At 35.6% G+C, this 13,092-nt stretch overlaps 1 protein-coding gene across 5 annotated transcripts in view; it reads right to left on the minus strand.

The window, feature by feature from the left end:
• The window catches only part of HMCN1 (hemicentin 1), a 482,162-nt gene that overhangs the window by 65,958 nt on the left and 403,112 nt on the right, over positions 1-13,092 (minus strand). For all 5 annotated transcript variants that reach the window (XM_036234516.1, XM_036234517.1, XM_036234518.1 and 2 more), the window contains 4 exons: positions 12,481-12,759; positions 7,243-7,439; positions 4,041-4,122; positions 2,585-2,721 (listed from right to left, as the gene is read on the minus strand). In XM_036234516.1, the coding sequence (XP_036090409.1) occupies positions 2,585-2,721; positions 4,041-4,122; positions 7,243-7,439; positions 12,481-12,759 (695 nt within the window). The remainder of the gene's footprint in view (positions 1-2,584; positions 2,722-4,040; positions 4,123-7,242; positions 7,440-12,480; positions 12,760-13,092) is intronic.

Here is a 13,092-nt window from a genome sequence, read left to right on the forward strand (position 1 = left end):
GATTCGCAGGAAGGACACAGATGCTTGGAGGCTTTAATCTAGTAAAATGGCTAAAGCTTAAGTTCATGTATTGTAGCTAATAAATAACCTTAACCCCCACCCCGCATTAAACGAGGTTTGAGTTTGAATTCTCTCACTTAAAACTGAAAGCTTCCTAACTAGTAAATTAACTTTGGTTAACTTATAGGAAACAACTGTCCATTAGCATTTTTAAAATAAGTAAATACATGATTTTAGCCTACAAACATTTATTAAGCATTTATTTTTTGTCCAGGCACAGAACCCAAGGATTTTGAAAATCTACAGACAATTAAATTTAACCTCTGCTATTTAGTTCAATTAGAGAAATAAATGTAAACAAATAGTTTCACATAAATTAAAATGCATGATGGTCGTAATCATTAAAAAATGCCAGGTAACATCAAAGACTGATATTTTCTGGTTACGCCTACTTCAGAAAGAGCCCAAAGAGGACCCTTCTACCATATGGGCTCTGTCTCAGATAGATATATATTATTAATGAAAAAAGTTGTTCATGCTAAAATATGCAATTCAGGTCCATTTAATTTAAAAGTCCATGCAATTTTTTCTATGGGCTACTAGTGATAAAAGTTTATTATCCCTGATGAGAATAAGTGGTTTCTGAAACATACATATTAAGTTTTATAAAACATATTTTAATTTTTAATTTTTGTATGGGCATAGCAGGGTTTCAGGCTAATAAAACTTTTTAGAGTTGGGTCTTATAATGTCTTTCTTCCATGATCATCAGTAAATTCTAGAAACTTACTAAGTCTCACTGCAATTTTCTTTGGTTCCCCTCCCACTAATCATCAGTGATTCTTCCACATTTGACTTCTTTCCTGGGAGAAAACCACAGTCTCAGATGATGATGGCCTTGCCGTCCTCCACAGAGAAAATCAAAGCCCCCTGCCTGCAATCCTGTCCTCTCATCTTGCATACAAATGCAACAACCATCCCATCCCACTCACTTTGTTTTACAAATCTCTTTTCCTCTCTCCTATATCTTCAATCTCTTTCAGTAAATAAACCTTTACAAATTTCTTTTATATTTAAAAAATAGTCCACGATTGTTTCTACTTCCTCTTCTTAACACCCCCAATGACTGTAACCTGTCTTCTACTTCGATAGCTCTATTGAAGAACCATTGTTCAGATCTTTCAGTCACTTCTTTGTATTGCCAAAGCCGATGGACACGATTTCATTTGTATCCTGATGTGCCTTGTTAACCACTCCTCTTTGCCTCGGCTTTCAATACATTGAAGTCTCCTAGGTTACATCCTCCTTCTCAATCCCACTCATTTTCTCTTCTTCTTTTGTTCACCTTGTACTTGTCAGTACTGCCTCAGGCTTTAGTCTCATGTTCTGAGCTTCTCAACACTGGAAACTGTCTGGCCAACCTAATACTAATCCAAGGCTTTGACAACGAGTTATACTATGAGGACTACCAAATCAAAGACATTTTAAGAAATATGGATCCATATTCCTTAATGCTTTTTAGAATCTCCGCTTGGATAGTATAAAGGTAATTCAAACTCAAAATATTTAAAACTGAACTCATTTTTTTTTTCCTGTAACTGGGAAACTCACTCTGCCTTAATTCTCACGTCCCTTGGTCATATCTGGGATTAGCCTGAACTTCCCCATCATCGACATTCATTCTGTCCCTATCCGAATACCTAAGGGTCTACAGTGGAATGAACACATGGGAGAAAAGACTATGTAGGAAAAGCCAGAGCGTGAAGGGCCTCGTTAGCTAAGCTGGGCAGGGTTAAGTGAAGCACGTGATGATTAATGTCACTCATTCTCAGAACCCAGTCTCTCCGTGTTGGTGTTTGCTCTAGTTTGGTGGTGGTGGAAGTCTTTCTGCCTTAGGTATATGGGGGAAAATCTTTTATAATTAGTTATAGCTTACCACAATAAATTATACTAACAGGATGCAAAAGAAGAAAGGGGGAAAAATAAGATAAGTAACTACTAGGATAAGGACAATCAGAAGAACATTCAAAGTCAAGCCTGAGACAATGCTAAAAGGCTACGTAGGATCCCGTGATACTCTATGCAGCAGACAGTTATCTGCTGAGTGTGGGAGGCTTTAGAGAGCCAGTAACTGTTTTTCAAGGATTCTAGTCTTAGACTCCTGATATTTCACAGAGCCTTGGGGTTACTCTTGAGGTTGAGTTTAGACAAGGGACATTTAGTAACCAGGTTTGCTGTAGAGACTTGGCAGAACAAGTCAGTTCTTCTGAGACTCCAAAAGTGTCTTCTCTCTCTCAAGTAAAGAAATAGCTGAGTGTTTTAAATCCCACTTCAATCCACGGGCTTCAGGAGATACATACTTGGGCCAATTCACAGAGTGTCAGAATCAAAATACCTGTGTTTGGACCCATAACTAGTTACTAACTGCCCTAGGAAAGGTTGAGAAAAAAAGCCTGACCAAAGGACCCTGTGCCCACTTTACAACGCTGAATAACTGGTAGCTTGATGCTGTTCCATTTTGTCTACCTAGCAACCTTTTTTTTTTTTTTCTCTAAATAACTCTGTGGAATTTAGCAAGATTTACCTGTAACCGTTCTCCATTTTTAAGCCAAGTGATCACAGGAGGGGGCACCGCATCCGATTTGCATTCCAATGTCACTTGTCTGTTCCGTAACACCGTGAAATCCTGGGACTCATCAGTTCCAGCAATATTAGGGGGCACTAGGTGCGAGAATGAATACATCAAAGGCTCTCAAAAACCGAGATGTAAAATGGTCTGAATTACACTAGATGTTCAACAAATGTTGCTTCTGTTATATGAAATAAAAGACATCAACTTAAAACATTCCTCATTCAATTTATAGGACGAATGATTATAAATAGTGGTATGTGTTTATACCATACTCAATATTTTCATATACATTAAGTAATAAAGTACTTCCAACGGCCACATGAATGATAGGATAAGTAATATAATCACATTAACATCACTATTTAACAGGTAAAGCAACTAAGGCACAAAGAAGGGATTCCATGTCCAGAAATACACTTGGTAATCATTTTCTCTGAACATCAGATCTGAAAACTACTAAATTAGAGCTGTCCATCAAAATATACTGAAATGTGCATATTTTTCTTAATATGCAGAAAGGTATCTTTTTACAGTAACTCATATTATAATGCATAATTTACATGTCCATTAGTAGCAGGTCTAATTTGTGGGCAGGGGCAGAAGGACAATCCTACATTGCTCTCGCTCTACAATGTGCACTGCTTAGTCATTTAAGCTTTGAGAATGAGACAAAAATCTTCCGTTTAGCTTTTTTGAGTGTTCCTCTCCATGAGAATTCACATTTTTATGACAGAGTCTAATGGGCCCAACTTTTAGAAGGTACTTTGGCCTTAAAATGTGTGTGTGTGTGTGTGTTTGTGTATGTGCACATGCGTGTGAATGTGTATGACAAACAAGAAATTTACAGAAATTTATCAAAATAAAATAACCAAGGAAATAAGCAAACATGTATGTACAAAGATGCCTATAACAGTGTTGCTTATATTGGTGAAAATATAGGAACAGCCTAAATCCCCCAAATGGGGAATAGTTTAAATAAATGATAGTATATTCAATAAATAAAATGCTACACAATCGCTAAAAAATATTATAAAAATACATTTTTGACATGAAAACATGTTCACCATACCATTATGTGAGATTAAAAAACAAGTTAAATACTATATGCTGTACGATCTTTGAGTGGTGAGATTACAGATAAATTTTCTTTTTTATCATAATTTATATACTGTAGTTTTAAAGCAGTGAATATTAATTATTTGTACAGGAACAAAATAACAAAATCCGTTGAACCATTCCTGAAAAGAATTTGATCAGTCAAATATAAGAATCAGATTTACAAAATACATATTTCCTAATGCATGAACATATCTTATGATACGCTATGGAGTAGCCCCATGTTCCATACTTGTGGCTTCTAATTGGGTATCAGGGTATGATGGACTACAGAACATTGTGCCAAATTTACCGTGCACTCTCACTAAATATTCTTTATCATCATCTCCTGCAGGGCTGGAGGCCAGACATGTATATCTTCCTGTATCTTCCACCTACAAAATCCAAGTAAGTGAATTACACAGTATTACCACGTTGGTTTAGGCGATGAGAATAAATATCCACTATTTTAAATTTAATTTAAAAGTCTCACACACAGCAATATTTCATTAAGACTGCACAATAACTAAAACTGTTTTGACATTTATGACTAGTACTCTGATACAGAGCATCACTTGGCATCTCTATTATATGTAAATCTATGTTTTAACAGGGTTTTGGTATTTGATCTCAGAATGTTTGCATATCAGATGTATTTAATGATCTCAGAAAAGGCAGATATACACAGAACCTAGCGTCATGTATGACAAACTAGATACTCAATGTTTATTGAAGAAGTAAGTATTTACGGGTTTGAATTGTAGACGGAAAAGTTCAATTGGAGTCTTTTTGAATAAAATAAATAAGTAAATAAATGAATGAATAGATAAATAAATAAATATCAGGTTATTTAAACAGAACACATTAATATCACATTTTGAATCTACCTTTGACATCTATGAAGCAAAAGGACTATGTTATGTAATCTGGCAGTAAATAGGATCAGACTGACAGAAAAATCTACTATTTTCTGACTAAGACCAGAAACCTTTCTTTAAAAATCCTCACGCAGTTTCCACTCTTAATGTGAGTCTTCATTCATACATTTGACATTGTGTAGACACAGCCCGTGCTTATGGATGTGTAAAGTATACTCTGGAAATATATTTTAGCAAAGCAGAAAAATCTTGTTTTCATTTATTTTACTATTTGAACAAGCCTAGTATATTGGGAATTTAAAAATTCTTACATTCAAAACTGACTTTATAGGTTATGGAAAACTTTTTGGTAGGCTGGAAAAATTCCTTTGAAAAAAGTTAAGACCACTATGTTAAGACTAGTATGTTTGGAAAACTACTTAGACACAACTTTAGAAGAATGGCACTCACACAGTCCTTCAATTAAGAATTTAAAATGATGTATTGTTGCCTAGAGAATAATTTCTGAGTTTCTCATATATTAAAACCTCAAAGTCAACTCTTGTCTACCAACTTAGTTTAGTCCCAAATGATATTTCCTCTTCTACTTGTCCTGAGTTAGCCAAACTTGAACCATGAATCATGACTACTCTTAAATATTGCTTTCTCCAAGAAATACTTCCTGACAACTTTATACCCTTCAGGATATCAACAGTCATTATTTGTAGCTACATTTTCTAAAACGTGTTCTGTCAATAAGGTGTTTGACAAAGATAGTTAATCAGAATTCTTTAGTGTAAGATTTTGCAGAGTTGTTGACATGCATTATGGCTTGCAAAGGCACAGATGATACAGTACATAAAGTCACAGAATTTTTCCCTCATTAGGAAACTCCTATCTCTACCATGCAATTTGGAATGTACAAAACATTCATGTATTGTTGCCAGGTCGATGATATGCTGTAGATACATACATGAAAGGACAAAGTAATACGTAATCTAGTGAGTGCTATAGCAGAGATGTACAAAAAATGCATGAAAACAGAGGAGGAGAGGAATTGAGTGCAGTCTTTGTACTTAATAATATTTAATTTTTCACTTCAATGTTTTTAATGGTTTTCTTATTATTTCTTTTCCTAATTTTGTCACACGCATAGTTTTATTTCTCCTAGACAACTGAAGCCTTCTTGAAGGCTGAGAAATGTCCTATGTATTAAGTCCATATTCTCCACAACAGCTAAACATATGTCACCATTTAACACTCCATGGAACCATTGTCTCGTTAAGTCATAACCCAACTTTTCATTCTTGCATTTAAGACCTACTGTAATATGGCCTTAATTTCTCTCTCAAGCTTTATTCATCATGGTTCCTTTATATTTATGATTCCTTTATAAATTTATGATTTATATTCCACATACTTTCTCGTTTTCATGCTATTCATTATGATACAAAATTCTTTTTCTTCTTTTTTTTGTCTGTTGAAATTATAACAGTCAAGGGTTTTGATTTAGTAGGCAGTTTGATAGTTTGACCTGTGTTTTCTCTGGGTTATGGCAATGTTTGAGGGAGAGAAGAGGGGAACGGAAGGTGTGTTCTCCTTGGTGTTAGAAATAAGAACTGTGCTGAGTTCCCCTGACTAGGCTTCTGAACTAGACCCAAGACTGAGTCCTAGTTCCAAAACTGAGCAGTGTTAAGTGCTTGTCAGGGGAGTACTTAATCTCTCTGGGTCTGTTTCTGGATTTGCACAATGGGGACAAAGGCATTGCCTCACAGAGTTGTCATAAAGGTCACAGTGTGATAGAGCCCATATCTGAACACAGCATTGACACAATTTATGGTCCTCAGCTCTTTTGCCAGTTCCCTTTCCTTCCTCTTTACTCAGTAAAAATGCGCGCAAAATATCATCACATAATTTATTAGTCTATTTTTAAAGGAATGATGATTATGATAACAATCATAGCAGCATCAACAACAATAATCCAATCTAACTTGATTTGAGCATCACTACATGCCTGTGGCACCAGTCTAAGCACATCATCTTAGATTATCTAAGATTATGGGACACGGAGAGATAATATTTGTAATATGAGGCTTGCCTTTGTTAGTAGAACAGAAGCGTATTACAATAAGATACCCCAGCCATTCTTCTATTTAATATATTTACATTTCTGACTAATTTCCTTAAACCTATCCTAAAAGAACAGTCAATTTTATTGAATTGTTCATATTGTGAAGAATTGTGTCTGTTCAGATTGTCATGTCTGGTAGTTCATCTTGGAGATTAAAAGTGTTCCCTCAGGCTCTCTCTCTACATATATGTTGAATTGCTTTTTGCCAGTATGTAGGGGTTACATGACACAAATTAAGAGCTTCAGGAAATATACTGTCACTTCTAGCACTGTGAAAACCTGCAAAAATTAATGTGAAGGTATCTTGTTATCTTCTGAGTTTAATATGATGCTTCCATTTCTTCTTTTTAGTCATGTTACCTTGTAAGTATCTACACAGTCGTATATATCATAGAACCAATCTATCCTTGCTAAAATTACAGAGATCTGTGATATATTTGGATTTGAAAACATAATTTCTCCATTTCTAATATATTAGCAAGTGAATTTAACCTAGAACAAAATAATGGTATGAACTTTGAACTCACCTGACTACTAGATATTCGAAGAACCTCTCCTCCTCTAAGAGTTTGTAACTGATCTGTCTGTGGAAGAGGCCGTCCATCTTTCATCCAGGTAATTTTAGGAAGTGGGATTCCAGAAGCAATGCAGGTAAGTTCAAGTGGATTATTAACAATCACTGATATCTCTAGGGGTTCTTCAGATCCATTGATATGAGGTGGTTCTATTTTAAGAAAATTAAAACCAACAATTAAACATGCTGTTTGATAAAACACTGCTAACTAGCAAAACTTCAAAAGAAAATTCAACTCGAATTTATAGCTCATATGATATAAACTGATTAGAAAAAAGATACCAAAATGGTAATTCCTAGGTGTTATTATTACTTGTCGCTGGTGCTGTTTTAAAAGTGGTGTTCCATGCCTATGACAGATCACGAAGTAAATAGCAAGCCATTACTAGGTAACTGTAACTCAGTAATTGGGATTCAAATAATTAGAGCAGTATTATTTAACTGTGAAGATTTTAAAACAAAAAAAACTAAACTCATCTCGTACCATTTTTAAAGAAAGGTACTTAAATATAGTAGTGTGCGCTTTTATACATTTTAAATATCTACTGTTTGTGCAAAAGCAACAGGCAAATGCCCTGGAATTCTGCTATCATCTTTTCAGTGCAGAACTTTAAGAGGAAATGATGAAGCAGAAGAAAAAATAGTTACATTCAGAGACTAGTTCTGCATAAAACACATTTGCTGTGGCTGGGCAGAAATACTTTCCTGTTTTTGTTATTTATACTTCTAAATCATCTTTCTCAAGGGTATGTTAAGGAATCTAGACACTTGAAAGAAACAAGGTTTTTCAGTTAGACTATTCCCAAGTTTAGGAATCCCTTTAAAATGGACTTCCCTTACAATGATCATTCACGTTTTCTATGAACATCTCCAACTTACTGTTTCATAAGGCAGACCAAACAGCTGTTGGACAGCTCCAAATATTAGATATTTTGGTTTTTATTAGACACGTAGTTTAGCATAGAGGCTCACAGCCAAGGATCTGGAGCCAAACAACCTGGGTTTGAATCCTGGCTCCAAAAATTATTTGGTTAGTGCATTTGAGAAAATCTCAAAACAAGGCTAGTACTACTATTTAACTTATAGGGTTGTTAATGAGGATTCGATAAGATAATCTATAAACTATGGACATTTCTTGTGTTTCTGAATCTTTTATTTTATAATTAAAGGTTTTTAAAAAGTTATTATTATTACAATATCTACTACAGCTTTTGGTATTGTTATTAAAACCTGACTCCTAAAAATTTCTACCTATGGTCTTCGTTTTCCTTTCTGGAAAAAAGAGAATATATCAAATCTGTATTTGTTGTTAGATTATAATTAAGAAGTCAGACAAAATACATTTCCTTGAGTGCATTTATACTGATTCAAAGTTTCTTGCTTCAAAGATTTGTGTCTCCATGTTGCTTACTGAATTGAATAAAAACTGTACGTTACAGCTTCCAAGGCTTCATCACATGGCCTCAATCTATCTTTATAACATTAACAACTTTTAATATACTTATATGTGACCTACACTTTAAATTAGACTGCTTCCCTCCCTTAACAAGCTCAGTCCTTTCTTGTTCTGTTACTTGACCAGTGCCATTCCTCCCAGTGGAACATCCTTCAATAGCCCCATCTCATAACTGGGCACATTCAAATACTACTGAGGTCACATTAATGTCGTTACGTTCATTTGAAAGAAAACACAACTCTTTTCTTGATTCTCTCAACAAACAATAAAATTTCCATTTCTTTTAATTTCCATAGCACGTTGTGTGTACGTATCACTCAAAAGCACTTATCCGATTCTCCATTTGACTAAGGTCAAGTCTTTATTCCTCTCACTTATTGTTTCTTTACTATGAGTCAGTCATTGTAGATGCAAAGATTGATTAGGCATGGCCTTCGTCCTGAAAAACTTATAGTCACTAGATTTAAAACAAAATTAACAACAGCAACGTCAGAAACAACATGTTTCCAATCCCCAGTGATCAGATCTTACATGTGTTCAGTGACTGCAAGCTATTTCGCTCTATGTCTTATCTGTATGTCTTGTATTTTGGGCAGCATAGGAGTTGTCGCACTCTGACAACTCCAGACCTTATATTTCCAGCCTAGATCTCTCTTTTGAGCTCCAGACCCATAAATCCAAGTATTAAATAAACCTCTTTAGTGGGAAGTTTGAAAACTACTTCAAACTCAGCATGTATTCAACCTAAACCTGTTACTTCACTCCTCCAAACTTGGTCCTTTTTCCAGCATTTTGGGCTTTTATGTGACAGATCGACCAATCGTTCAGTCGCATGAACCAGATTAGGAGTCATCCTTGATATCGTCTTCATGGCTCCCTTATGTTTAAATCCACAGCTAAGTCCTAATACTTCAACCTACAATTATGATTTTGTTGGGGCTGGCAATTCCCTCGCCTCTTTAGTGGATGCCAGACGGAATGCAGTGTGAAGATTCTGACCCACGAAATACAAGTGGAAGTGGTTTTGTGGGACTTATTAAAAAAGTCCCTAATGGGGTAACTCTTTGCCCTTATTTTTCCTGCTCTCGTTGCATCGAGTGATGCTGGGGGCGAGTAGACAGTGCGTGATCACTGAACGACTATGATGGAAATGCATGGTTATTTGAACTGGTGAACCAATGCAACCACCTACCTGCAGATACCTCGTTCAGCAAGAAACACAAAAGTTCTTTGTTTAGACTTCCATATTTTTAGATGTTCTGTTATTCCCAAACACAATTCCTAATAATATATTGGTCTCAGAATCTACTCTAGTCTTGCTCTAAGCAGCTCTCCACTCGGCAGTCAGAGTGATCTTTTCAAACTGCAACTCTGCTCATGGCATTCCACTTAGTAGAATTCTTAACACTTTTCCATTGTTCTAGGATAAAAACCAAAATTCTTAATATGGCCAACAAAGCCCTTTGCAGTCTGGATCTTGTCAACCCCCCGCCCCAACTTTGTTTTGAGTGATTTTCCCTCTTGCTTTCAGTATTCTCACCATACTGGACTTCAGAACCACTAATACATCATGACACCTCCCACACTGTGGACAGAATTGAGTCGAGAAAAGCAGTTTCCCAAATTAGGCCATTTACATTCAAATTCTGAGTATAGCACTGATTTAAGTGAAGAGTTTTTCAGGTCTTAATGGAATTGGCATTCAACAGAAATGTAGAAACTTCTCATCTTTCTGCTGAGCCAGTTTTCAAATCTATTTTAAGCAAATATTATCCTTATTTTAAAGCCTTTAGTTTGGAAGGCTGTTCTTTGTAAACTATTTTAACAATATCAATGTTATTTTTCTCCTTCATTTGCTGCATCCAGAAATGCACTGTGGTTCTGTTTCTGAGTTCATGAATCCTAGAGCAGTTTTCCTTCTCTATTTCCCCACTGCCACACCCTGGACCAGGTCCCTGCATTTTCAGGCCTGTGTGAATACAACAGACTCTTCAATTCATTCTTCACTCTGTCATCAGAGGAATTTTTTTTTTGGAAATGATATCTGGTTGTAACACATCCCTGCTGAAGCTTCTTCTACTGCCTTTGGAATGAGGTGCACATTCTCTAAAATGTTCCCAAGGCTCTTCACAGTTTGGCTTCTGCCCGTGTATATTTCCAGTCTGGTCCCTTGCTGCTCTTCCTTTCACACTGAGTTTCAGTGAGTACAGATAGACAACTCAAGCTCCATCACTTCCAAGTGAAAGATGCTGGCAATGCCTCACTCACCTCTACAGCCCTACCCTTCAAGGCTCGGATTTACCCTTGAGGAGATCTCTGAAGCTCACCATCCCACACAGTGTTATTTTACCCATATAATCCTCATCACACTCAAAAGTATTTATATGTTCAATATCCATATTCACACCCGATGTAGAAATTTGAAAGCTAAGACCACATCTTTCTTATTTAAGGGTGCATTTAAGTAACTGTCACAACATAAGTCATGTAATAGTTGTTCAATAATTATTTGTTACACATTGACTAGAAACATGCCAAGCACAGGATCTGTATTCAATAATTAGTACTTAACATGTGCATAACTGAGGTACCAGATCATATTTATGGCATCGCCTGTTATTCCTCATATTCTGCAAAGTGATGTATAGGAATTTGTTATTCCAGCCCTCCTCACAGACACGCATTCTTCTGGTTTTTTTTTTTTTTTAGTCTCTAACTATCCTGGAGTCCTGCCTCCACTACCACTCTTCATTCTGTGGAACACTCACCTATACCATGGTATCTCTCTTTGTCTATTTAGATATCGTTTTGCCTCCCTTGACAGTTAAAACTCCTTTTAATCCAGATGCCGGGTATCTAATGGCATTCAATTCAATCCAACAAATAAACATTATGCATCAAATATCATGCTAAGCACTGTGAATACTGCAATAAATAAGATGGTACTGCTCATCAAAGAGTCTAACTAAGGATGAAGCAGACTAATGACTATTTCAATAATCAGTACTATGCAAAAAATCGAATTATAATAGGTACTTTGAGAAAGACTACAGGGCATCCTGAAAACATATCCTCCTCTTTTAGGCTAGCCACTTGCCCACATCCTTCTTGTTATTCCTTATCAGGTATATTTTGTTCTATGTAAGGAGCTGAGGTTGTACTTACATGATTGTGGAAAAACTAACAAAACTCCAAAAAAGTACTGATTATTGAAATAGTCAATTCATTTCTTTGATTTTAAGGAAAAGATGTGTTTTCTCCTTCTACAATTCGTTTGCATGTAGAACATTGGGACACACATCTTAAATATTTATTTTAATGCATACTGGAGTAAATAGAATTAGACTATGTGAAATGATGATCACAACTATAATTTACAGATGAGATCATTTAAAGACTGTTTGCCATAGCATACAACAGTATAATATGCTTTTTCATTAAATCGCTATGATCATATGTGCTTTTAGTTCTTGGAAAAAGTAAAAAGCTACTTCTCAATCAGTTGTCTGACTTTGTCAGTGAGTAATGTTTTACAAGTAAAAGTTTTCATCTTTTTAGACAGATAAAAACACAATAACTTAAATTTAACATGCTTCAGATGAGAACAATCTTGGGTGAAAACAGATATATGAAGTTCAATGAAATTTTTACAAATTTCATCCTATAGCAAATGATGCTAACAACTGTACTTATTTGCTAAGTCACTTCCTTCCCCATTATTAAATGTTTATATACCTAGGACCTTCAGGATAAAGTGTTTGCTGACTTCTCCCGCTTCATTCGAGGCAATGCAGGTGTACCTTCCCGAATCTTCAGTCTCTGCTTCGCTGAGCTGAAGGACCATTCCTTGAGTGCTTACTGTCAGATGGGCATCAAGCCCCAGAGGCCGACCATCTCTAAGCCACGACATCCTGGGAGGTGGGGTTCCGTCTGTAAGGCATGTCATGGAGGTGGAACTACCCTCGATGATTGTGATTTCCTCTGTTCCCATTGCATTGTCCAGATTTGGTGGAACTAGACAGAAAACAAAAATTAAAAATCTATTTTAATTTGAGATCAACTTAGAGAAAACAAAGGGTTCGATTAATTTTATAGTATTTCTATGATGTGTAAAAATGTAGAATTTAAAATAACATATAATTAATTGATGACTTTACTACAAAAAACATATTAGGTAGGCTAATTATAACCTTCCATAGTATTAGCAAGGAAATTTCAGGGCTGTTTCTCATCAAACATACAAAGTCTAAGTGTGTTTTAAATTTTGGCCATTTTTTAACTTCTTAGGTTTGTCTCTTTAATTTGTTATAGTGCATATTACTGCTCTAGAAGTAGACTTTCAACTAT

This window comes from Rousettus aegyptiacus, unplaced genomic scaffold (genome assembly GCF_014176215.1).
Source record: "Rousettus aegyptiacus isolate mRouAeg1 unplaced genomic scaffold, mRouAeg1.p scaffold_m13_p_17, whole genome shotgun sequence".
Lineage (NCBI taxonomy): Eukaryota > Metazoa > Chordata > Mammalia > Chiroptera > Pteropodidae > Rousettus > Rousettus aegyptiacus.